General features: G+C 42.7%; 1 protein-coding gene across 3 annotated transcripts in view; it reads left to right on the forward strand.

Moving 5' to 3' along the window:
* PIEZO2 (piezo type mechanosensitive ion channel component 2) overlaps window positions 1-27,666 on the forward strand; it is a 1,085,167-nt gene that overhangs the window by 1,003,225 nt on the left and 54,276 nt on the right. For all 3 annotated transcript variants that reach the window (XM_069216450.1, XM_069216468.1, XM_069216460.1), the window contains 6 exons: window positions 1,426-1,573; window positions 2,069-2,283; window positions 10,935-11,093; window positions 16,237-16,384; window positions 23,594-23,782; window positions 27,002-27,094. In XM_069216450.1, coding sequence (XP_069072551.1) covers window positions 1,426-1,573; window positions 2,069-2,283; window positions 10,935-11,093; window positions 16,237-16,384; window positions 23,594-23,782; window positions 27,002-27,094 — 952 coding nt within the window. The remainder of the gene's footprint in view (window positions 1-1,425; window positions 1,574-2,068; window positions 2,284-10,934; window positions 11,094-16,236; window positions 16,385-23,593; window positions 23,783-27,001; window positions 27,095-27,666) is intronic.

The following is a 27,666-nucleotide window of genomic DNA, read 5'->3' on the forward strand; positions in this document are numbered from 1 at the left end:
AAGGTAAGCAGGTCCAGTCTCCCATATTTAGATAGTAAGGACGTCCTTCAAGCAGCAGGGCAGTCCTCTGGCAGCAGGACAGTCCTTCTGAACATTCCACAGATCCAAGAGTGTTCTAATGAGTGGATCTGGAGGTCCAGTATTTATATTTGGTGCCAGCTTTCGTGGGGGGAGACTCCCTGTCCTAACACCACCACTGGGTTTGGAAAGTTCTTCCTCTTCCCTTGATCAAGGATCCAAACAGTCTAGGGTAACAAAGGTAGGGCAGGCCTATTGTGAGGTTCTTTTGTGTGTGCCCTAGGCAAAGCCCTTTCAAGTGAAATCAGGGCTGGGTACAACTCTTCCTGTCAGGATGTCCCATCATGTCAACACCTATGCCCCCTTTGTGCCACTGTCTGGAAGTAATACACAAACCCCAAAAGCAGAACCATCCGCAGGACACAGGGAGAAAGGTACAGTTGGTTAACATTTTCTAAAACTGTCATTTTCAAAATCCTACCTTAAAATATGACTTCACCATTACAGAGGATTTAAAATTATATTTCATTTCAGTGTAAACAGCTTATCTCTATCTGCTCCCAATCTAATGTTAGAACTTATTAAATGTAATACAGTAATCCATTGTTAGTCAAAGGAACAGATAGACCTTACAATAATGAAAAATGACTGGAGGAGTTTTTCACTGCCAGGACATACACAACTTAAGGACACATGTTCTACTTTTCAAATACAATGCACAGTGCCCTGTGAGGCTTGACAAAATGGTTTAGTTTGCCAGGTTTAAAACTATACTACAGGCTGTACTGGTAAGCCAGAAACATGTTTTAGTGAGTTGTACAATCAGTGCTGCTGCCCACTGGTAGCACTTAACTTACAGTACCTGGGTACCTTTAGTACCATTTACTATGGACTTACGAGTAAATTAAATGTATTAATCAGGAATATGCCAATTGTACCATGTTTTAGCGAGAAAGCATAAGCACTTTACCACTGGTAAGACGGGAAAGTTTATGGAGTCCTAATGCCAACAAAACGTGTTTAGAAACAGAAGCAAAAATCTGGGGGGGTGACCCCTCAAAAAGGGCCAGGTGCACCAACAATTAATGAAGCAAAACAAAGTGAGAAATTATAACAAATTTCAATCAAAGAATGTATTTTTCAACATAATTGCATAGAAAGATTATGTAGAGTTCTTTCTTTGTGATTTGAATGCATATACAAAATCTCCACCGGTTCCACCTGAGGTTCCTTTGTGAATTGGTGAAAGGGAACACCAAGAACTCACACATAAATAAAATGTATAGAAACTAGATTCACAAATACTGCCTTTGAGCTGTGTAATTCAATGTCTATTGGTCTGCTTGAATGTAAATGAATCTAAATGAGTTTGTTTTCCATCTTGACCTTGTGATTTTATCTTTCCAGGACCCTTCAAGTTTACATACCCATTCGGCAATTTTTCTACAACCTCATTCATCCAGACTACAGTGCAGTGACTGATGTTTATGTTCTGATGTTTCTTGCGGATACCGTGGACTTCATTATCATTGTGTTCGGATTTTGGGCATTTGGGGTAAGTAGATGACTAGTGTAGACTTTTAATGCATATATGATAAACTAATCTAATGTATGAGCAAGTTGAGGGACCTTTAGAATACTTCAAAATTGTCACTGGATGTAGTAAACGTACATATCAATTTCTTACCATTTGATGAACCATTGTAGTTGCAAACCTATCCACCAATTGCAATTTATAATGGCTGCTTGTCTGTATGCCTTTATTTGTGTTAGGAACATTTTCAGTTTAGATTACTCAAAGGATCTGTAAATGTACAATTCCAATTTTATATATCGCTAAACAGTGGAAGGTAGTATGCACATAAGCATTCACAACTTTACTTTATAAAGAAGCACATTGAGATGATAACACAATTTGGTCCTAAAGTAGACCCCAGATCCCTCAGTCCCACAGCTACTCTCTCTCTCTCTCTTTAATTGTCAGTGCAGTTACCTAAATCATTCCTAAACCCTTGTTATGCCACCTTGTTTTGTATGTTTATCTGCACAGAAACACTCAGCTGCTGCAGACATTACATCTTCGCTGTCAGAAGACCAAGTACCCGAAGCGTTCCTGGTGATGGTGCTCATTCAGTTTGGGACTATGGTGGTGGACAGAGCATTGTATCTCAGAAAAACTGTCATGGGGAAAGTCATCTTTCAAGTTATCCTTGTCTTCGGAATACATTTTTGGATGTTCTTCATATTGCCTGGCGTCACAGAAAGGTACCCATCTATCACGTTTGGAAGAGAAGGAATCAAATGTTTAGTCTAGTAGCCCATTGTCATTAAAATGCCTGTCCAGGTCATCGAATATCGCATATTTTTCCTATTATTATTTACTCTGTTAGATCTCCCCTTAAATGGCCTCTTTTCGAACATTGCTGGTGAGACAAACTGAAGTATTCACTGTCATTTTTTACTGTAGTTTTCTGCTTGGTTGACCAACTTTACAAATGTGAATACAAAGCACATTTAATTAATTAAATGAGCTCAAATGAATGACTGATAGTGAGTATTGAACATGCTGCTCTGTGCTAAAGCTATCTTTCGGTAAACAGTGGCATATGTTTCAATTATTTTGTACAAATTATATGTAATCACTAGCATTTTTGTGGACATAAAAAGGACAAGATTGTTTTATAAATAGGCAGCTTTTACCTGAAGTTGTCTCATCCTGTCTCCTATATTCTATGAAACAAGAGTTGTTATTGCCACTGAACAAATGTGCATCTATTTGCTGGTACTTCGCATATGCCAGGTATGAGTGCAAAAAAGTCATTTAATCAACAGGTGGTATGTGCAGGCACAAACTAGCCTGAGTGTACCAAAATAGAGACACGTTCCATTCACACTACTTAAATGTTTGGAATCAACTTCATGGTTCTTTGAGACCTGCATCACACAATCAGTCAGTGCATTTAGACTTAATGCTTGCCATTAATTCTCACTTAAAGTTTTTCATATACACCTTGAGTTCTGAATCAGTGAAATTCATAAAGATTTTCTAGAATATTTTCTTGGGGTTGCCATCTTCTTTCTCCAATGACCATGGCAACAACCTGCACATTGGAATCTGCAGATTTTGGACAGGTTTTAATGTGTGAAAGTTGATTAAATGTCAGGGTAATCAGTAACCTTTTAATGCTTTATGACAACATGAGTGGTCACAAACGTTTCATCCATTTCCTCATGAATCTCAAGGAAAGAGAACTGCACCTTTGCTGGCATAGTCCTTGAAATTTAAAGGGAAAATGTAGGCTCTCATTAAAATGATAAAGTAGTCTATCAAGTGGTGTTAGAAATGGGGTCCTTGGTTGACAGTCAGGTTACCCCCTGTTCAAGCAAGGACCCTCACTCTAGTTAGGATAAAAGAGAATCACCCTCAGCTAACCCCTGCTTACCCCCTTGGTAGCTTGGCAGAGCAGTAGGCTTAACCTCAGAGTGCTGGGCGTAAAGTATTTGTACCAACACACACAGTAACTTAATGAAAACACTACAAAATGACACAACACCAGTTTAGAAAAATAGGAAATATTTATCTAGACAAAACAAGACCAAAACGACAAAAATCCAACATACACAAGTCAAGTTATGATTTTTTAAAGGTTTAAAATAAAAAGAGTCTTTAGGTAGTTGTAACAACACACTAGCGCTGCTAGCGTGTAAATGTACCTGGTTTGCGGCAAAAATAACCCCGCACGGGCGGTGTGCGTAGAAAATAACCCTGCACGGGTATATGCGTCGAAAACAGCTCGGCACGGCGAGGTGCGTCGAAAAAGCCTGCCACGCGACGGTCCGAAAGTCCCGCGGCGCTGGTTGCGATCTCTCAGCCTTCGTCAGCGATGCTGCGCGTCGTTTCTCCTGCTCCGGGCGTCGATTCTCCGGTCGCGTTTCCTGCGGCGTCGTCTCTCAGCTGCGGAGCCGGCGTCGCGTCGTTTTCTCAGCCGCGATCGGATTCGCGTCGATCTTTTCTCCGCACGGTGCTCGGTGCGTGTATTTTTGTCCTTAGGCTGCCAGCCTCTCCTTTCAGGGTCCCAGGAACTGGAAGGGCACCACAGAGCAGAGTAGGGGTCTCTCCAGAGACTCCAGGTGCTGGCAGGAAGAAGTCTTTGCTATCCCTGAGACTTCAACAACAGGAGGCAAGCTCTACATCAAGCCCTTGGAGATTTCTTCTTCAAGATGGAAGGCACACAAAGTCCAGTCTTTGCCCTCTACTCAGGCAGAAGCAGCACTGCAGGAAAGCTCCACAAAGCACAGTCACAGGCAGGGCAGCACTTGTTCCTCAGCGATCAGCTCTTCTCCAGGCAGAGGTTCCTCTTGATTCCAGAAGTGTTTCTAAAGTTTGTAAGTTTGGGTGCCCTTCTTATACCCATTTTAGTCTTTGAAGTCACCTTCCTTCAAAGGGGACTCACACCTTCTTGTGAAATCCTGCCTTGCCCAGGCAAGGCCTCAGACACACACCAGGGGGCTGGAGACAGCATTGTCAGAGGCAGGCACAGTCCTTTCAGATGAGAGTGACCACTCCACCCCTCCCTCCTAGCAGAGATGGCTAATCAGGAAATGCAGATCACACCCCAGCTCCCTTTGTGTCACTGTCTGGTGTGAGGTGAAAAACAACCCAACTGTCAAACTGACCCAGACAGGGAATCCACAAACAAGGCAGAGTCACAGAATGGTTTAAGCAAGAAAATGCTCACTTTCTAAAAGTGGCATTTCCAAACGCACAATCTTAAAATCAACTTTACTAAAAGATGTATTTTTAAATTGTGAGTTCAGGGATCCCAAACTCCACATGTCCATCTACTCTCTAGGGGAATCTACACTTTAATCATATTTAAAGGTAGCCCCCATATTATCCTATGAGAGAGAGACAGACCTTGCAACAGTGAAAACGAAATTGGCAGTATTTCACTGTCAGGACATATAAACCACATTACTATATGTCCTACCTTATCCATACACTGCACCCTGCCCTTGGGGCTACCTAGGGCCTACCTTAGGGGTGCCTTACATGTAAGGAAAGGGAAGGTTTAGGCCTGGCAAGTGGGTACACTTGCCAAGTCGAATTTACAGTGTAAGAATACACACACAGACACTGCAGTGGCAGGTCTGAGACATGATTACAGAGCTACTTATGTGGGTGGCACAACCAGTGCTGCAGGCCCACTAGTAGCATTTGATTTACAGGCCCTGGCACCTCTAGTGCACCTTACTAGGGACTTACTAGTAAATCAAATATGCCAATCATGGATAAACCACTTACATACAATTTAAACAGGAGAGCATATGCACTTTAGCACTGGTTAGCAGTGGTAAAGTGCTCAGAGTTGAAAAGCCAACAGCAACATGTCAGAAAAACATAGGAGGCAGGAGGCGAAAAAGACTGGGGATGACCCTGCATAAGCAAAAGTCCAACACGACCCCCTACCAGCCTAAAGCCAGGGGAGAACAATCAATACCTTGATGTACTTCCCTGATTGGGGCGATAGAACAGGGACCCAGGCCCACAACAGCAGGGGCATGTTCCAGTTCTACGCCTTCCTGACTCCAGTTGGATCCCTCTGTCCATACTCTCAGGGCCCACTAAGCTAACCCATGGGGAACCCTTCTCCACATCTACAGACACCATCTGTGCTACACCTAACTTTACTTTGCTCACAGATGTATTGCAATGGGCAGATAGTACCACCAGGGCCAACACAGTGGTGTTGCCCACTCCACCCCCGGGGTGTGACTCTCGTCCTCCCCCCCCCAGGGGCAACTCTGTCCACCAGGACAGCAAGCCACAGTGGCCCCAGACAACTGTCAGGGATGAGAGCCCGACCTCAGGCCTCTCTAACCACTGTGACTGTGGAGAGTGGGGGGTGGTAGCCCCAGGTGCCTGGCACCCTTTGACCACTCTCTCTTCCACCAGGTCAGGGATGACAACCTGACCCTGGTCCTCCCCTCTGGGGCTCTGTACCCTCCCTGCAGAAGCTGCACCCCCAGAGTCCAAAACTGTCAGGGTGCTTGTAGAAGCAGTCCTGCACAATTCTTCCATCAGTGCAGGGATGTTAACCTGCAACTGATCCTCCAACCTGGGGTCTGTACCTTCAGGTTGGACCAGGGCCAGGGGTGAGGCTTCCCTCCCCCTGCCCTCTCTTCTGGGGTCCTGAACCACCCAACTAGGAGCGGCCCCCCCAGAAGACAACATGGTAGGGGTACTGTTAGCAGTAGCCCCTTCCTCCAGGTCAGGGGGGACACCCTTAACCTGGCCTCCCAATCCAGGGTCTGTACCCACAGACTGGATCACTGCCTGGCAAACCAGGACTTCCTGGGGGGCATACCTACCCCCTACCAGGTCAGAGTTTACCCTCTGAACCTGGTCATCCAACCCAGGGTCACCACCCTGCGGTTGAACCACTGCCTGGCACACCAGGACTTCCTTGGGAGCACACTTACCCCCCATCAGGTCAGAGTTTACCCCCTGAACCTGATCATTCAACCCAGAGTCACCACCCTGCGGTTGAACCATTGCCTGGCACACCAGGACTTCCAGGGGAGCACCCCTACCCCCTATCAGATCAGAGCTTACCCCCTGAATCTGGCAATCCAACCCAGAGTCACTACCCTGCGGTTGAACCACTGCCTGGCGCACCAGGACTTCCTTGGGAGCACACGTACTCCCCATCAGGTCAGAGTTTACCCCCTGAACCTGATCATCCAACCCAGAGTCACCATCCTGCGGTTGAATCATTGCCTGGCGCACCAGGACTTCCTGGGGGGCACACCTACCCCCCACAAGGGAAACACTTTCCCCAAGGGCCATACAAGAGTCTGGCTGGCGCAGGTCTCCTGACCTCTGCCCATCTGACAGAGTCTGGATTCCCCCCAGCCCAGAAATGGTCTCACCAAGGTCATTCCTGGGGGGCTCTGCACTCAGAGCTGACCCCTGACCCTCCAGGTTCTCCACTGGGGTCCGCAACCCCCTCTCAACCCTCTGTCTGGACTTCTGCAACCCCTCACTAGGAGTGGTACTGCCAGACACCAGAACTGGTGGGACGCTGGCTACAGCCGCCCCCCCAAGTTCTCCTGACACTGTGGGGTCTCCCTCAACAGATGGCCCTATGGTACAGGCTAGGCTCCCCTCCTGGGGTTCCCGCAGGGAACCCTCCAGGACCTGGGACCGGATCTCGGGCACCTTGGGCCTCAACCCATCCCCATTCCCTCTCCTCTGAGACTGGACATGGGGTCCCTCACCCATCCCACTACACTGGGACCTACCTGGGACACTACAATCCTTCCCTACCTCACCTGGTTGGGAACTACCTAGACCACTCCTCTCAGGAGCACCCCCAAATGCCTCTTCAGACTCTCTGGTACTCACCCAGAAGTCTGCCTCCATTGTAAGCTCCCTGGGGTCAGAGAACTCACACTCCACCTGGTGTTGGCATAGCTCTGGAAAATAAGGACTAGACATATGCTCTCCAGCAATTACATCACTCAGCCCCTCACATGAATTAACCAAAGTACCCTTCACCCAACCATCCAGTGACTCTGCTTTGAAAAAGCACCCCACATCACCCTCCTGAGACTGGTGAGACAGTACCTGACTGTCCCTGACACTCAACCCACACTCTTCTGGGATGTTTTCACACTCCATAACCAGGACTTCTACCTGGGGGGAACCCCTCTCCCTGTCACTCTCAACTAGAGTCAGTAGAGTGTCCCTCCCACCAGTAGGAATATGACTCCCCATGCCAGTTCCCCAATCCACCTCAGGGACCCTGTGCATCACTGGAGCTACCTCATACCCCTGAACCTCCTGGCGTGTGTTAACTCCCTCCTTCAAGTAGGGCACCACATCTCTGGGCATGTGCACTTCTTCAGCAGTACTGGATACAAGATTTTTGCTGCCACCATCTGAACTGGACTCAGCCCTCATGGCCTCCAGCTTCAGCTCTTCACAGCTCAGCTCTTGAGCTGCAATCCTTTCTTTTTCCAGGACTAAGGCTCTCTCCTCCTCAGCCCTCTCAAGCTCTGCATCTAGCTCTTCCAGACTCCGGATTCGAGCTAGGAGCCACTCATCTCTTTCTGTTCCCTCCTCCTCAGAGTAGTTATCCTCCTCCTCAGAGTAGTTATCCTCCTCAGACTCATTTGGTGGTGTTGCCTGACAACGTTTCAATTCATACTGAAACAGGGCTGACTCAAGATCCTCCCTTCTGGATTTCCTGTTCACAGCCAGTCCCCTTTCCATGCAGAATGCTTTAAGCTGCCACTTTTTATACATAAATAGGTGCCAGAAATGGACTTCCATTCTGCAAAGGCTTCACAACCAAAAAACAAAGTCCAAAAATATTATCAATACTTCCAGGAGGACATCAGAGAACAAAAAGCAGAATCACAAGACAAGTAGTATGTGGTCACGTAGTGGTCTGAGATCAAAACAGTAGTGTACACTTAATTACTGTATGTCAAGTACAAATACAAGTCCAAATCCCGACCGCTGGTCACTAATGTTAGAAATGGGGTCCTTGGTTGACAGTCAGGTTACCCCCTGTTCAAGCAAGGACCCTCACTCTAGTTAGGATAAAAGAGAATCACCCTCAGCTAACCCCTGCTTACCCCCTTGGTAGCTTGGCAGAGCAGTAGGCTTAACCTCAGAGTGCTGGGCGTAAAGTATTTGTACCAACACACACAGTAACTTAATGAAAACACTACAAAATGACACAACACCAGTTTAGAAAAATAGGAAATATTTATCTAGACAAAACAAGACCAAAACGACAAAAATCCAACATACACAAGTCAAGTTATGATTTTTTAAAGGTTTAAAATAAAAAGAGTCTTTAGGTAGTTGTAACAACACACTAGCGCTGCTAGCGTGTAAATGTACCTGGTTTGCGGCAAAAATAACCCCGCACGGGCGGTGTGCGTCGAAAATAACCCTGCACGGGTATATGCGTCGAAAACAGCTCGGCACGGCGAGGTGCGTCGAAAAAGCCTGCCACGCGACGGTCCGAAAGTCCCGCGGCGCTGGTTGCGATCTCTCAGCCTTCGTCAGCGATGCTGCGCGTCGTTTCTCCTGCTTCGGGCGTCGATTCTCCGGTCGCGTTTCCTGCGGCGTCGTTTCTCAGCTGCGGAGCCGGCGTCGCGTCGTTTTCTCAGCCGCAATCGGATTTGCGTCGATCTTTTCTCCGCACGGTGCTCGGTGCGTGTATTTTTGTCCTTAGGCTGCCAGCCTCTCCTTTCAGGGTCCCAGGAACTGGAAGGGCACCACAGAGCAGAGTAGGGGTCTCTCCAGAGACTCCAGGTGCTGGCAGGAAGAAGTCTTTGCTATCCCTGAGACTTCAACAACAGGAGGCAAGCTCTACATCAAGCCCTTGGAGATTTCTTCTTCAAGATGGAAGGCACACAAAGTCCAGTCTTTGCCCTCTACTCAGGCAGAAGCAGCACTGCAGGAAAGCTCCACAAAGCACAGTCACAGGCAGGGCAGCACTTGTTCCTCAGCGATCAGCTCTTCTCCAGGCAGAGGTTCCTCTTGATTCCAGAAGTGTTTCTAAAGTTTGTAAGTTTGGGTGCCCTTCTTATACCCATTTTAGTCTTTGAAGTCACCTTCCTTCAAAGGGGACTCACACCTTCTTGTGAAATCCTGCCTTGCCCAGGCAAGGCCTCAGACACACACCAGGGGGCTGGAGACAGCATTGTCAGAGGCAGGCACAGTCCTTTCAGATGAGAGTGACCACTCCACCCCTCCCTCCTAGCAGAGATGGCTAATCAGGAAATGCAGATCACACCCCAGCTCCCTTTGTGTCACTGTCTGGTGTGAGGTGAAAAACAACCCAACTGTCAAACTGACCCAGACAGGGAATCCACAAACAAGGCAGAGTCACAGAATGGTTTAAGCAAGAAAATGCTCACTTTCTAAAAGTGGCATTTCCAAACGCACAATCTTAAAATCAACTTTACTAAAAGATGTATTTTTAAATTGTGAGTTCAGGGATCCCAAACTCCACATGTCCATCTACTCTCTAGGGGAATCTACACTTTAATCATATTTAAAGGTAGCCCCCATATTATCCTATGAGAGAGAGACAGACCTTGCAACAGTGAAAACGAAATTGGCAGTATTTCACTGTCAGGACATATAAACCACATTACTATATGTCCTACCTTATCCATACACTGCACCCTGCCCTTGGGGCTACCTAGGGCCTACCTTAGGGGTGCCTTACATGTAAGGAAAGGGAAGGTTTAGGCCTGGCAAGTGGGTACACTTGCCAAGTCGAATTTACAGTGTAAGAATACACACACAGACACTGCAGTGGCAGGTCTGAGACATGATTACAGAGCTACTTATGTGGGTGGCACAACCAGTGCTGCAGGCCCACTAGTAGCATTTGATTTACAGGCCCTGGCACCTCTAGTGCACCTTACTAGGGACTTACTAGTAAATCAAATATGCCAATCATGGATAAACCACTTACATACAATTTAAACAGGAGAGCATATGCACTTTAGCACTGGTTAGCAGTGGTAAAGTGCTCAGAGTTGAAAAGCCAACAGCAACATGTCAGAAAAACATAGGAGGCAGGAGGCGAAAAAGACTGGGGATGACCCTGCATAAGCAAAAGTCCAACAAGTGGCTTAATGGGGAATGCCACAAGTGTGGTCGAATGTTAACCAAGGTGCTGAGCAGTCGCACCAAAGTCTCAAGCTGGTATATCCCTGCTGCCCTAGTCTACATTTTTTAATCAACGCAAGCTTTCAGAACTGTAAACACTATGTGATGTGTTTGATACTTGGATATATTTTAGGACAGGGGTAAGTTATTATTGTCGATCATGAATAGTGGAACATTAGAATGTAAAACCTTTATTTTGTTTGTCTTTCAGAAAATTTAGCCAGAACACAGTTGCCCAGCTTTGGTATTTTGTTAAATGTGTCTATTTTGGATTATCTGCCTATCAAATCCGCTGTGGCTACCCTACTCGCGTTCTTGGCAATTTCCTTACGAAGAGCTACAATTATGTCAACCTGTTCTTATTTCAAGGGTAAGTGAAGTATGATAATACACAACAGCATGCCTGATGGTTCAGTGGGTCCTTCACTTCAAGAAAAAGTTAAAAGTCAAAACACATCTTTAGCACTATTTCATCAAATGTAATTTCAATGTTTTTGTAGGTTTTACAAGATTGGAAGGACAACTGTCACTAACTCCTATGGTTTAGTCAATTTTATCTGTAAAAAAGGTAAGGGACATTTTTGAGAAGCTCAGTGTAAGGCAAAAGACTATCTGCCAGCTGCCAGGTTTCCCCCAGATATTAATCGCTCGTCCCTCATTATTATTCATTTCTAACAATGGAGTGAGTAGTGGAATTAATAGGGCTTACTCAATCAGCTGCCCCAGCAAACCTGTGTCCCTCTAAATTGCTGCAAGAGATTGCAGGATATATTGCCAGACCTCTTACAACACTACTGAATAATGCCATTTTGTCAGGAGGTTTTCCACTACAATAAAAATACTTTAAATCCAAACAAAGAGAAGAACTACTGCTGATTTCCCAGCTCCCTAGCACAGCAAAAATCTTAAATGGCCAAATGTATTTACCAAAATGAGGCACAGAAATGTCTCTGATGGTAGCCACCGTGGAAATTTGGGATATCATGGATAAAGGTGGGAGGGCTGTGGTGGACGTTTTGGACCTATCTGCAGCCTTTGACACTATCAGCCACCCAGTCCTGAAACATCAGATGGCAGAAGTAGGTATCAGAAGTGGTTGTCGTAATCCCCTTTGCTGCTTTCTTAATGACAGGGAACAATCAGTGGCCCTAGGAGATTTCACCTCAAAACAATTGTTTCTGCCATCTGGTGTCCCGCCAGGGTCATCATTAAGTCCCATGTTATTTAGTCTATACAATGCTCCATTAGCGAAACTGAAAAGAACATTTGTCTTTTCAACCATCTCCTATGCTGATGATACTCAATTAGTAGTAAATACATTACTGACAACATTGGGGATGTGGCTGATCGATTTAATAACTGTATGAAGTCCATAGTGAATTGGATAAGTAGCCACTGCCTTATGCTAAACATTGAGAAGACATAGGTGCTCAATTTTGGGAACGATATAACTTTTTAGATAATGCCTGGTGGCTGCAGACTCTGGGCGCTCTGGCTCTTCCGTATTGAAGCAAAAAATGTGAGAATCATGTTTGATTCCAAACTCACCTTCACGAATCAGACCAAAAAGCTTGTGATGGCCAGCTTTTTTCTGCTTAAAAGAAAAACACGAAAAACATGTTGCTATTTATTTCTTATGATCTTAGGAAACAGTTAACATTTCCCTTGTTTTTTTGGAGACTGGATTTTTGCAATGCCCTCTATTTGGACTTGCAGCAAGGGATGTTAAAAGAGTTGCAGAGAATACAGATCGCAGCAGCTCGTCTGCTTAAAAATATAAAAAAGTTCCACTTGGTCTCGAAGGCTTTGGGGGAACTACATTGGCTCCCGGTTAAAAAGAGAGTCACTTTTAAAGTGCTGTGTACAGCTTACAAGCTCTTAATACTTGTGGTATTTACCAAATAGGTATTTACAATCTGAAGTTTCCAAAAAAGTGGTGGCGCCTAGAATGCACAGAGCCCCGTGAGGTGGTAAGGGTTTTGTTTGCCACACCTCCAAGCACTGGAACTATATTCTGGAATATTTGAGCGGCCAATCCAACTTGCAGAGTTTTAGAAAACTGTTAAAAACCAGTTTGTTTGCTCTTCCACTGTAGTTTTGACTGTGGTTGATGTACTGGGCTTGTCAGTAGACTCCTAGCGGCAAAAGGCCTTAGGGCATACACCGCTCTTTACAAAAATAAATCAAATCAACTCAAACTTTTCAGTCCTAAATGTCATTACATATCTGTGTTTAAAGAGTGCATGTAAGTGTTGCATATATATCTTAATATACGATATTTGACTACCACAGATACTAGTCAGTTCATTGAGTACTATTTTTTTAATTTTTAAACAATGCTTTTGTCACAATCAGAATTAATTTCTTGGTGCTCATTGTGCTTGTCATGTATGAACTCTTGGTAGAAGAATGGTCATCTTCTGTTTTCATTGGAAATTGTGTTCTTTCTGGTCTTGCAAACAAACAGAGTTTAACTTGAGGCGGTGTTTGCTGGTGCTCAGCTCCAGCATTTAATTATCAACAATGGCACTTATGACATTCCACCAAATATTGGTGCTGTACTTCTGTTTCTTAGGTGAGCAAATCATCAGAGAGTTTGACAATTCAACATACATTCAAAATGAATAATACTAGTGCTTCCTTGCCATTCTTACAGCTTTGGTGGGCCTTGAATTGTCTAAATTGTCACACCTGTGTGAATGTGACGATTAGAAGTTGTGTAGGTACTGGCATTTGGCAGTGCTAGTAGAATCAATGGGGGTAGAAGCTTCAATGGCCTACTGAGAAATAACTTGCGCTCTACCAATTACGTTAGTACAAATTAAGCACTGCAGATATGTGTGGTCATAGACCTGCTACCTATTTTGGCATGCCGGATTAACAATGTGTCACCTGTTGCTGGATGAAAGATACTGGAAGCAAATTTGAAGACTAGCCAAGCCAGGCAACACAACATACCTGTATCCAAAGAACACTCAGATTCTTCAGAGTAATATGAAAGAATATGCAGAAAAGAATTATGTGGACCAGGACACATTTTCTGTTACCTCTCTGTTTGGTAAAAAGATATGCATTTATATATAATTTAACTTAATGCACTCAAAATTCTTTAAGATGGGTAATCAAATTTTTAGGAGGTAAGGAAGCAAAATTCTCATCAAATCATAAAGCAGGATTTTTCTTGCACCGACTTTGGATATCACGATTAGGAGTGGGTGAAGAATTCCACCCTGCCAGCGGAGTTCACAGAGTTTCCCCCACTCCACGCTCCACATAGAGTTCAGAAAAACTCTGCGAAGTGATGCGGAACAGGGTTTTTTCTCTTAAACTTAAAGTTGGCGAGTGAGAGAAATCGCTAAGTTGGTGAGCACGAGCGAGGTTTCTGAATGGAAGCGGTCACGGTACTGGAAGCAAATTGTAAAGATTAATCAAGCCAGGCAAAAGAACATTCCTGTAGCCAAAGAACACTCTGATTCTTCAGAGTAATATGAAAGAATATGCAGAAAAGATAAACGTGGACCGGTAAATATTGTCTGTTAACCGCTCCCTTAGGGAAAAATATGCACTTTCATATTTTAAGTTGGTGAGTGTGAGCAGGAGAAATCGCTAAGTTGGCAAGCGCAAGCAAGATTTCTGAACGTGAGCGGTTGCAGTAGGCCGCGACCGCTCACAATGACGAAGCTGCCGCTCATCATGAGAAGGCTTCTGCTCGCGTTGAGGAAGCTGCTGCTCAATTAGAAAATCTACTGGAGCAGCAGAAAGAAGTTAGCGCTCTCTGGCGCTCCACGTGATGCCATTTGCGCTAATTTTATGGTGTGGGAGAAACTCCTGGTGCTGAAATTCAGCGCTAAAAGTGCGAGTTACCCAAACTCCGCTGCTAGCGGAACGCCACATAGCGCAGTGAAGTTTTTTGCAGAACTCCTCAAACTCCGCTCAGGCCTAATCATGATATAGGTCTCAGTGTTAAGCATCCTGTACAATTTTGCAGAAATGACAGGTCTGGCACCATTTACTGAAAATTTTAAACACTCCTGGAGATATGGAAGAATAAATGCTGCAAGCAATGCTTTTGTTGATCGTTACTGCAAATCTTCTGCAGCATTAAACTGTTTCCAGAGTCATTGGAGACTTCTCAAACAAACATCAGCAGGAGATTTGCAGTATTATCAGTTCTGAAGAGGGAACAATACCCTAACTAACAGACATTTTTTATCTTCCCAGAAAATTAAAAGGAAGCTTTACAGATGTGCTACAGAAGTGCGTCATAGGCTTTTATATTATACCCTTTGTTATGCTGGTGGTGATAATTATGATTTCTGGATGTAAATAGAAAATACAGTTTCAGCTCCCTTTTAGTAAGGCCCAGTAGGTTCTCATGGACAGTAAATAATGCAGGTGATAATACTGAAGTTAAGTGCTCACTTTGCTAAATGAAATAATGAACTTGGAATCACTGTTACAGTACAGAATACAATTTGAATATCAGTTAGAAGGTCTATACCAGATGAGCTTCAACAGGCATCTTCACAGCGAGCCCTGTTTTAGTGAATAGTGAAAAGGTTCAGCTTCAAGTTCGTTTGATTCATATGTATGATACCCCTCTCTCTCTGCACCCACCCAAGACTATAAATTGTGAGGTGTTAAGAGAAAGCATACCACGTTTTCCTGATATTTCTAACAGCTCTTTTCTCACTATCTCTTCCCAAGTATACTCCCTCCAGGATAGGTCTTTGTTTGCATTGCTGCTTTGTAAATATCTGGGTGAATTGAGAGAAGCTAAAGCTGTCTGTTCAATAAACGGTCTGAGTATGCATATAGTGAGTGTTCTTACTTTTGGGATTTGATTGTGTTAAAATATCAAAACAATAACTGGACAACATCTAGAGCTCAAGCAACCAACCATACATAGAAATGCTGGACTTAGATCAAGATGTTATCCCTCAGTCGTAGGAAATTATTTGTTGGGCATGTGAGTAGTCTCTCAACCAAACCTGTCTGTTAGAATGATACAATGGCAATCCTTTCAGAAGATTAGAACCCTGGTCATTTTTTTGCTGGAGTGTTTCCTCATTCTCACAATATTGAGCGCTCATGTTTCGGATTCATATTTCAATTTTCAGGCAACTTTTAGGACTGATTTAACTTGAAATATTTAGAGAATTAGTAAAGCTTTTTTTGAAAAAATATCACAGGGTCAATCCGAAACTCAGTACTTACCACTCAGACTGGTCCTATATTTTCATGTGTGGACTCCTCCCTGACTGTGGATTCTCTATAGTGGTAAAGTTACTGTTAAATTGTTTGTTTGTAAAGACTAAAAAAGAACAAACTTTCGCTTTTTCTAAGTATACCTTTGTGCATTGGGCCCTTAGTCTTAGCCCTGGTCAGATTTGGGATTCCTTCGAGTCTGCTGTAGGATTTCAAAGTCCAGAGTTAATAATTTACAACTAACCTTGCAGTTAAAAAAATATATATATTCACACACTGTTTTATTCTTTGATTTTTCATATAAGGTTCCGTCTGGTTCCATTCTTGACTGAGCTCCGAGCAGTGATGGACTGGGTCTGGACTGACACCACCCTCAGTCTTTCCAGCTGGATCTGCGTAGAGGACATTTATGCACATATATTTATTCTAAAGTGCTGGCGCGAGTCGGAAAAAGTAAGGCTATTGATTTACTTATATGTTTGTGTGGGCGCTCATGTTTCTAAATATCACTAAGTGGATATATAAATGAGATGTTTTTTTTAGTGAAATCTAGAATATTACGAGGTTTAGCTATAATACATATGCGGACAAAATAGCTGCTGTTGACGTAGTTGCAGAAGAGTCTCCCTGATTGTCCAGACACTTGACATTGACTCCCTCGTGTCCTTTTGAGAAATTACCCCCTGTTGGCTGGTTAGAATAGGAAGGACCAACTTAATTCAAACGCTCACATGTAATACTAAACACCAATGCACGTTCAGTGATGCAGACCATTAAATGGCGATTTATAGAGCTATAGAATATGTATAAATGTTGATGACTGTGGAAGCACTCCAATTGCGTGCAAAAAACATGTTGTTCCAGTTTGCGAGAATATCACTATGAAGTGCGGAGGCTGTGAGTCTCAGGAAAGCCTGCATGAAAGGAAGTCCAGCACAGTTTGTGCCATTCCTTTCATTCTTTGTCACAAAAGCCTACCAGAACGGTACCTCCACTCCAGCAGCAAAGTCAGGATTCAGTGAGCACTGATGCAAGCATGGAAAATGCCTTCTATGCTGTTGGGGTAGTAAGTACCGCAATTGTCATGGTTCACTTGGCCCCTCAGAGCTCTGGGCCCCACTTCTGCTGCACCTGCTGTCCTAAAGGTATCTACACTCCGACTCCTCTCAGCCACACCACACTAACCCTAATTAATCCAACTTTAGCCCACTGTCTGTGCAACCTCTCCTTTCCAATCTTCCAACTATATTTCAGTTATCCCTAGCTCATTTCATTCCAGTTGCCTCCCTACAATTAGTAGGCCTGGACAATATTTAATTTGCGCCAGCGTAATTCACGTAATTTCACTAATTTTGTGGTTTGCTTCTTACATAAAGATTCCCAAAATTACACCATTACTGCACTTTGCGTAATAACGTGCCATTGATGGTAGATATTTATGTCTAATGGTGCAATTCAAGTAAAAATTTACTGTGAATGTACGGAAACAACGGAACATGAGCAGCTGTTGTTTGTGATACTGTTTAAATGCGCCCTCATGCCAAAATTTAACAAAATGATGCATTTAGCACTAAAATACTGCTCAAAATGACACATTTTTTTGCCACAAGTGTGTGTAGTTAGGCAAAGGCAAGTTACAAGAATTTCGCACACCTTAAAAATTAGCCTTGTGGCATATTCCGTGTGTAGAATTTAGGATCCTAGCCATTCCTACCCAGTGACCCCTGTCAGGCCTTAGTGTCAAGTCAGTCAAACTAACGCCAAAAGAGAATGAGAAAAAACAGCTACTCAGGTGCTATGGTGGAGCACCATTCCTCCCCCTCCCCCACCCCCCACCAGCAGCAGGAGCTTCAAATGAAAAATAAAAAAAGTGTTTATTATTGTTTTTATTTTTCAGGGGGGTGGGGCTACGGGCGATTGCAGGGACCGGGGGCGGTCTCGGGCTGGCAAAACACACATGCGCACTGGGCTCTGTCCAACCTGGCACTGTGTTGCCGGGTTGGAGAGATCAGACAGAGGCTCCCACTCTGCCTCAGACCGCCAAGCCAGGGCGCTCCGACCAATCCTAACACTACTCTCATGAGAGAGCAGCATTAGGATTTGTCACATGGCAGGCTGGGACCCTGTACCTGCAGCGAGTGAAGCGGGAGCCCAAAGCGGCGGAGGTAAGTTCCTTTTTTTAAAATTTCTTTACATTGTTGTGCCCCCGCCTTGCTGCTTTGCCCCTACAGGAGCCGCTCCTGCAGCTACTTTTGTCTGAGTTGCATGGATTTCTGCCTGGATTCTGTCCTGGCAATAGTATTAGGATTTTGTCAGATAATGAAGGAGACTCCTTTGAATTTAGAAAAACATGAATTCCTGTGACTGTTGGAATGATGTTCACACTGCCCTACCTAAATCACTCAGTGATTATATTGAGGTAAAAGTAACATTCATGGGGCCAAAGGCAGGAAATTGTTGGACATAAGGTCAGGATCTGGAAGCACTAGTGTAATTACAGGTCACTGGTACGAAAACTCACACAGCTGCTGTGAATATCCGATTATTGTAATTCCTTCAGCACTTACGGGGCGCTGCTGGAGAAAGCTGCACAGCTGGTGTACTACTGCATTGGTATGGCTGTGAGGGTGGCCATGTTGTGGAAGCCTTCTACACAGTGATGATTGTGAGCCAAGGGAGAGGCAAATTATAGAGAGAGAAATAACTCACACCCTCAGCACACATACAGACCATTAACACAAAACCACAACTCACAAGCCCACCATACACACATGTATATATATATATATATATATATATATATATATATATAAATATAACCTAGTTATAGTTAGGACCTGGTTTCAATAGAGTGTTTTTTTGTTTTTGTTAATAACTTTGGCGCTGTTTGATGAATCTTCACAAAATTTTCCAGGAAAATACAATGCTCACTTCATCTGTTGTCTGGAAAGTTTCAGGGTGATCCGTCGGGGGGGAGGGGCATGAAAAAAGGGGGGACCCAAAACACTTTTTTCCCTTTCATTTTTCCATAGGATTTTAAACAGTGATAACGCCAAAACTACTGGACGGAATTAGACCACATTTGGGAGAAAGGTAGGTTCTCGTCTAGAAACCAACCTCTCTCGCTTTGGTATAAATCCAGTCAGTAGTTTTAGAGAAATTACGGTCCCAGATAGCCATTAAATTGCTTGTTATAACATAAAAAAAAAGTTTTAAAAAAAACATGTAGGGACTGCGATGGAGCCCATAAAAAAAACCAAAAAAACCAAACAGCTCTGTGTGAAAGTCACAGGCCTTCACACAGAGCATTGAGGTTTTGAGTCCAGCCAGACTCGTTGGTTCAAATTTAGGAAGGCGTAGCGCCACATAGGCGTCTCCGTTTTTTTACGCTAATGTGGCGTTAGGCTTGTTAAATGGCCGAGCCATATCTACAAAGTGGTGCAGTGCATGTATTGCGCCACTTTGCAACCCTTTGCGCTACATTATGCATGCGCCATGCATAATGTATTCAAAGGGGGCGTTCCAGCTCAAGGAGACCCACAAAATGTCGCAATTAAATCTACAAGATATCATTATGTCATTTTTTGCATAATTTGTTTGAAAGCAGGCATTAAAAGGACCCACCCATTGTAATTAATGGACCTCCTTGCACTTGCACTTTGCTCCACTAGCTTCAAAATGTTTTACGCTAATGGAGCAAAGTGTCACAATAGCTTCAAAAATCTTGAGGCAGTTGTTCCTAATACCACCATTGTGGCGTTAGAGGGGTGAAGGAGGGCTAAATTGGATGCAGAACCACTTTTTAAAAATTCTACCCATTTTTTTAAATGTGTGCAGAATTATCTAATTCTAAATATATCATCCATCAAAGCATAAAAAAACCTCCCTCTTACTGTCTGTCTCTCTCTCTCTCTTTTAATCTATTTCTCCTACTCACAGACCCACTCAGACCCTTACGCACCCACTCGCAGACTCACTGAGCCCCTCATGCACCCACTCACAGCCCCACTCACACCCTCACGCATACACTCACAGACCCATTCAGACACTTACGCACACACTCACAGACCCACTCAGACTCGCACACACCCACTCACAGACCCACTGACACCCTCATGCACCAACTCACAGACCACCACAGACACTAACTCACCCACTAAGGCACTGATGCATGCACTCTCACACCCAGACAGAGACTCTCACAGCCACTCTCACCCCATGATTCACCCTCTTACACCTATTCTCACACCCAGAGAGAAAGGCTGCGGCCAACTCCCACCACGCACAGCCAAATGGCTGTTGGTAGAGTAGGGCTGGGTGGCTAGGGGAGTTGGCCGCTGGGACTGGCTGCAGGCCAGGCTTTAGGGGCAACCCCTGCTTCACACGGGCAAAGGCCATGCACGGTGCAAGGATGGGTGCTTATAGAGGGTTGGCCTCTGGGCCTGCCTTGTGGCCAGGCTCTGTGGGCAACCGCAGCCACGCATAGCCACGAAAATTACTATACGTTAAAAAAACCATAGAAATTCACTGAAAAAACAAAGGTTACAGAGACATTATAGTTAGGAAATAGATTTGAAAAAGGCATGGAAATTCACTGAAAAAAACAAAGGTTATAGGGACTTTGTAGTCAGGTTCTGAATGTACTCGTACGAACCATAGAAATTCACCTGTTATAATTAGTTATCTAAAGTAACTATAACTCGTGCCCTAAAGTAACTGTAACTCGCACCTTGCCATGCAGTGCCAATTACCCCACAAATTACAGCACTCCTGACATCTTTGATAACATTACTAATCATATCAATCTAATATTTGCAGCATATTTTTTGTATAAAAAAACTGTGCATGGCAAGGGGGCGAGTTATAGTTACCTTACGGCATGAGCTATAGTTAATTTAGATAACTTTAACTATAACAGGTGAATCTATACACACACACAAACACTGACAACATTGACACACACAGAATTTATGCACACTCCATTTACACCACTTCTTACCACTGACACAAAGCCATTTACACAAACCATTGACACTCAGAAACATATAAACATAATCTGTGTTTATTAAATTTAAACATAGGGCACATGACCCATTTATTTACATTGTAGACACACACGACACTCATCATTCATGAATAACATTGAAGGCGAGTTGTGTCTGAAAAGTTCCTTGTGTTGCCTTCTTGTTTGGTGTTTGCTTTAAATGAACAAAAAAACAACAAGGCTAGAGGTGATCAAATATACAAATGTGTACTTGTTTAATGTATGCTTTGCGAAGAAAAATATTTGGATATGGACACACATACTTCATTTATAAAATAACTTTCATATATTTTTTTGACAACTGTTTTGTATAGCTCCACTTATTTTAGGTGAAAAAAGTATTCAAGTGTGTTGGGACTGGGCATGCCCATCCACCCTCTTTCCTTCAGAAGCTGCCTATTAAACATGAACAAGTTTGATAAAACATCGCTCCACTGCAGTGGTGCCAAAATAATACTTTTGCAACCAATATTTCCAAATGTGACAAGGTTTGTAACTTCATGCATTTACAGAGTTTCTGATCTTGAAAAAATTTGCCTATGGGTGAAATTTCCAACCAAAATGTTTTTGAATGAGAACTTTTCCAGATGTTTTGCTGAAGCATCATTCTGCAAAACCAATAATTGTGCCGTTTTTATCCCCTATTATCCGAATTATCGGCATGGTATTTCACCAGCTATTTATTTTTTTAAATGTCTCAAATACATCTAAATGTAAAAGAAAAAGAGTGACTGTTTGAATTGTTCACCATTGAAAGTCAGTGACAACCAAAACTTAGTCCTCCACAGCTTTCATTTCTTAGTTTGAATGGAATCGTCGTGCACTTTCCCAAATACAAATAGTTTAGTCTCACCATGTTAAGAAATGCTGGTTACACTACTGCTCTCATTTCCACATATACGCTCTCCTAGCATCGCACTTTTAAACCGCTTGTCTGAATCTCACTGTCATTTTCTTTCACTGTATCTCTCGCTCACTCTGTGTGTGCGTCTTTCTGTAGAGTTGTCAATATCCAGAATATTTATTTTTAGCCCCCGAGAGGTTCTTCTTCAGGACAGTCAGTAAACAATATAGGTTTCACTCTGCATTTCTTGCAGATTAAGTTATGGCTGTTTCTGTCTCCTGCTTCATTCAGTTTACATATTGAGAACAATGTTTCCTTTCTTCACCACTGAAAGAGTCCTCCTGGACACTCTCACGTGTGATTAGCGTCCTTTAAACATCTACGTATGTATTGCATGTATGCACCTCTGCTGTTATATAGAACGAGACAGGATTACGGCAATACCTTGCACTTAAATACGTCTAAATACTTGATAACCAAGATCCAATGGGTCCTGAATTCAGCTGTCAGCAGTTGGTCTGAGTTTGTAACAGAGAACCATCTTCCACCTGCTTTGGTCCCTTCTTTGAATTTGTATGGAACAGTGATTCTTTTAGCAGTGCTACGTGGGGTACATTATTCTGGTTTTGTTCCCTGCTCTCTGTTTGCTAAGGGCACGCTGTTTGAACTCTCTAAATGACATACCATTATACTTCAATTGGTTCTACTCCGTCAATGATAGAAGAAAACATGAAAGATGTTTTCGGGTTTTCAGCCTTACTTTGAAAAAATATTTACTTCTGTCCAGGAGCATAATGGGTTATTATTTACAGTTTAGAAATCGTCTGAAAACATACATTTGTATACAAATATAATAAATTGTGAGTGACTTAGGGCCTGATTTAGATTCTGGTCAACTGTAGTCTGTCAGGGTGGCAGACGACATTACATCTGCAATCCTGACAGACTACTATCCCCCAATGTTTGAGACCACCACCGGCCCAACAGTCACCTCTGTACCTTGAAAGGAAGTGCCATCAAAGTGGTTCCCTTCACAGTACAAAAAGTATGGTGGGGGGCTGCCATCAGATTGGACGTTTCTTCACCAAACTTTTAAAATGTGTTTCTTTTTCAGAAACAAACCCCAGGGAGTGTGTTTCTCAAAAACAAAAAAACAAATGTCTTTTTATGTTCATCATTGCCAGATTTTACCTTGCGGTGAGAGACATAAAAAAGGACATTATTCTGTCCACCCTAAGTACTTCAGGCAGTGTAATTCCCTTCCTCTAGCTTGTGCTACTCTGCCGGGCCACTGGAGGAAGCTTTTCCTTCAACGGAGTCAATGGGGACTCTGTCGATGAAAAGCTTATGGTCTGCTCACTTCTACATGAAGCAGGAAGACCGTGAGTTTGGCAGCCAAAGTTCTTAGTACCCTGTCCGCCAAACTCTAAATCTGTCCCTTAGCATCAATACTGCAGCATGCTTAGATGGATAGATAGATAGACTTTATAAGTAAGTTCCTATTTTCTCTTTCTTAGCCATCTCTCCCTGACCTATTGTTTTTCTCTGTCTTTCATGTTAGCAGTGTCTTTGCATTTCCTTGTATTTTCCCGTTTTCTGTGTATACCACAATCCTATTTTTCCTTTACAAAATTACACTGGGATTCCCCCACATCTGCCTTTGATAGAAACCTGCCTTACATTTTATATTGGTATGTTTTATACATTTAAATATATTTGGCAACAGCCGGAAAAAAAGCATATCTGTTTACTTGTGGTATTCTGTTTCTTACAGAGATATCCTCAGCCAAGAGGCCAGAAAAAGAAGAAGGTTGTGAAGTATGGAATGGGTGGCATGATTGTCGTCTTACTGATTTGCATTGTTTGGTTTCCACTGCTCTTCATGTCCTTGATAAAATCTGTTGCTGGGGTCACGAACAAGCCACTTGATGTTTCAATCAGAATAACTCTGGGAGGATATCAGGTAAACAAGAAGAAACATGACTATCCTTTTCTAATAACTAATGAGATTTATACCACACTGCAGATTATTACAGACCACATCCTATAGAGTTTATGAGTTCTCTAATTTAAGGCTGTTTAGACTCCCTCTGGAGGTAAGATGGTGCTCGGTATCCCTCAAAAGCTATCTCTTGACATAGGAACCATAAACAAATGAAAGTCATCAATTGATACATTTTAAACATTTCCTGAAATTGAGGTGGTTATGTTTTGCTGTTACGATCTGGTTCAACACATTCAAGACTGAGACGCATAAGGGTTTGCATCATTGTTTTGTTACATAAAAGATTCTTTATTTGTCAGATGTGAGATAGCTAACAGTAAATTGCTGGTGACGTTGTAATATGGATTCAGTTTTTGCATGTGTGGGAGGTCTTTTCTCCGTTTAAGCATTGTGTGACCAATAGCAAATTTAGAGTTTGATAATTTCCTCCTCAACAGTCCAAGAAGAGTTTCAAAGTTGGTTTCACATGATCCCATTGGTTGTTTTTGGCTGGCTGAATCTGTATTCATTTCAGTCTGTTGGTTTGGTAATCTTTGTGCAAGTTATATTTCTATAGCCCTGGGACAAAATCACCTGCTTTCTCTCATCTGCAAAAATTATAGTCAGATTAGCAGGTGATTATTTGCTTTTGGTGCAAATGTTAGATCTGTGTCATATATTACTGCCAGAATATCTGCTTTCTGCAATATGGTTTGATTTCATTTTAATTTATTTTACTTTTGTAGAGTTGTCCATGACACCAAATCAATTAATAAAATAGTTTTTTGTCTGATTTAGTTCTCTTTATCCTGTGATTCTCAGTAATGCTACACATTCTTCAAAGAAAGGATTTCCTTTATTATCATGATTACATTTCTCAGTTTTACTAAGTAAAGAAGAAGGAAGATAATACTTATCATGATTAAATTCGCTATGTCAGGAAGAAAGTAAACATAATAGTCTACTTTTTTTCCTTGTTTCGTAAACAGCAATAGCACTAATAAAAAATTACACTTGGCATAATACCAACCAGAACAAATATAATAATAGCAAGTCAGGCGAGGATCTGGGTTACTTGAAGGGATATTGAGGCAGTTATTTACCAAAGATTTGTATGGGCACTCTGAGGCACTAAGCAGTAAAAAGGCCAATGGGAAGTAGCACAACTTTACACAACTCCGCAAAAGGGATAGTGAAAATCTTAGTATTTCTACACCTTTGAGTTCACTAGTATTTCCATCAAATACTAAAAGCTTCCCTCCAAACATATTCAATAAGCTATGCATCTACTTCATTTCCAGGAGTTATTGATGGATATCTTTGCTTCAAGATCACAAAGGTTGTCTAGACCATGAGATAGCTGATACTTCTAAAGAAGGGCTAATTGTTAACATTATCTGGTGCTGGGAAATGTCATAGTCCATCTTTGGAATGCTTCCAGTTGGTCTGTCTGTCTTCATGCCTTTTGAATTTTTTGTGAGCACTTGGCTCAAATTGGATCAGCTTTGCTGATCTTTTTTCACTAACTGCCACATATTCATATAGAGGTGACACAAATCTTCATAGATGTAGTTATAACTGGGTGCATGCATTCATGATTAATTGTTTAAGCAGGCAATCAAGGAATGACATTTTAAATTTTGTTTATCCATTCATATATTATATTTAGATGTAGGTCCTCTACTAGCCACTTCATGTTGACATTTTGGCAGGTTTATTTCCTTGTAAATGATATAGACCATTGGCCAGGCTGATTGATGTTCATGAGAAAAGTAGGATGGAAGCCAGAGGATTCATTGCTTCTGTTTTTATATTTCAGTAACTGTATAAGGTCATAAAAAGCCTCCCTAGTCAGAACACTATTGTTTAACCTTGATTTTTTCATGGCAACGAGGGTGGCAAGGAAAATAATATTCTTCAGTTGGCATCAGATAAGATGCCCTCCTTAAGGAATTACATACTGGGTGTTTAGACCAGAAATTAGTCACTGGACGTGCACAGGAGCCTAGCAGACTCACTACCCCTTTTCCCCCTAAGAGACAAGCTTAATATGAAGAGTTTATGTTGCCTAGCTTGTGCAGCACCAGCAACCATCAATATATGCACTGAATGTGGTGTGAAAGACTTATGAACTATCCCAAAAGGATTCTACTAAATATTATTTTTAAATTATATTAATGAAATCCTATTTCCATGTGGACATTCCATAGATATTATTTGTATCTTTTAATATGTTTCAGTGAACATTTACAAATAATAATTATCTTCAAACTATGAGAAGGGGCAACACCTCTCTTCTTCCTAAAACAGGACGTAGAGCATTTGTTAGTGGTTGGTGGACAGGCTACCCTGTCAAAATTTGGAGGATATCCTGCTTGCCACATTACAAGTGCCATAGGTTATAATGTACTTGTAATGTGGCGGATGGAAAATCTTCCACTTTTGTAATAAAGTATGCTGTTATTCAGTATCTAAATAAGGTCAAAATCCAAAATGACGTCCCCAATATTAAACCAATTTCACCTAATCGAACTACATATAAGCTGTGGTTGAAGTTGTGGTCAGCCACGGCTTTGCTGAGTTCAGCACTGCCGTGCTAATCACAACTTTCCTTTCCACCAGCCATTTCGTGGTGGGTCCCCGCCATAAAAATACTGGCAGAAAGGCAGTGCTGGGGGCAACTGCCCATGTCGTGGGCAGTGCAGGGACCCCCCTGCCCAGCACCCTCTGTGTGAGGGTACTGGGGGCACCCTCTGTGTAACAGCATTTGCCTCAGTTCCCTGAGGAGCAGAGGCCAATCCTGCCACACTGTTTCCACTGGACTGACCTGTGGAAACCTCCTATTATGGAGGTTTCTCCCAGTCAGCCTGGTCAAAACATTGTAATAGGGCTGGGGGCGAGCCCTACAGTTTTGCAGCGATCTCCTTCTCATGGGTCTGGCGGGCCAATGGTCGGGCTGCCAAACACATAATGAGGCCCATAGTCTTTTTACAGTGGGATTTAAATGAGTTTATGGTATTAGGCAAATCCAAATTAAAAACCATTTTAGTTTGGATTCAATATTATTAGCAAAACACATACATGGGTTGGTTTCTTTATTCTGAGCTAAATTAAACAAGTTTACATTGCGGGTCAAAACTGTAAGGACCTGTTTCAAGCTGTGGTGCTAATTTGCTCTGCTCACTTCTTGTTTTACAGCCTATCTTCACAATGAGTGCTCAACAGAACCAGCTTAGAGATTTGAATGGTTCCGAATACGGTTCACTGATGAGACAATTTTCTGGTAACACCGTAAGTAAAACACATCATTTGCTTTAAGTACAGGCTTTATTTGCTGTTTTCTAGGTAACAGTATGCAACAGGTACAAGCAAGTTTGCCCTAATGAGTGCATGGACAATGCTCCTTTTACTACTTTACATATCAAGACAAACCACTCAAGGTCCATCGTTCAAATTATTTAGTTGTAATTGGTATTGGTGCATGTGGAGAACACAAGTGTTTTTGTAACAAAGTCAAGAAATGTGTTGTGGAATCTAATAATGCTGCTGAATATTTATTGGTCTTGAATAACATGCCAATGAGATACTTTAAATGGCACGGGTTTTGTGACCACCAGCGCCTGCAAAGCTTCTACTACAGGTCAGAGTCCTCCACTGAGCCAAATGATTGCACTTTGTGCTTAGTTTTGTTCCGATTAGTTCACCATAAGACTGATCTAAGTTGCTAAAAATTACTTTAGAGGTCAAGGGGTTATTAGTCTTGTGTAAGTAGAGATGAACACTTAACGTGCCATTGGAAATTTTTAACACAGTTATGGATTACAGGAATGAACTCTACTGGTCTGTCTCCTTAACTCATAAAA

This window comes from Pleurodeles waltl, chromosome 2_1 (genome assembly GCF_031143425.1).
Source record: "Pleurodeles waltl isolate 20211129_DDA chromosome 2_1, aPleWal1.hap1.20221129, whole genome shotgun sequence".
Taxonomy (NCBI): domain Eukaryota; kingdom Metazoa; phylum Chordata; class Amphibia; order Caudata; family Salamandridae; genus Pleurodeles; species Pleurodeles waltl.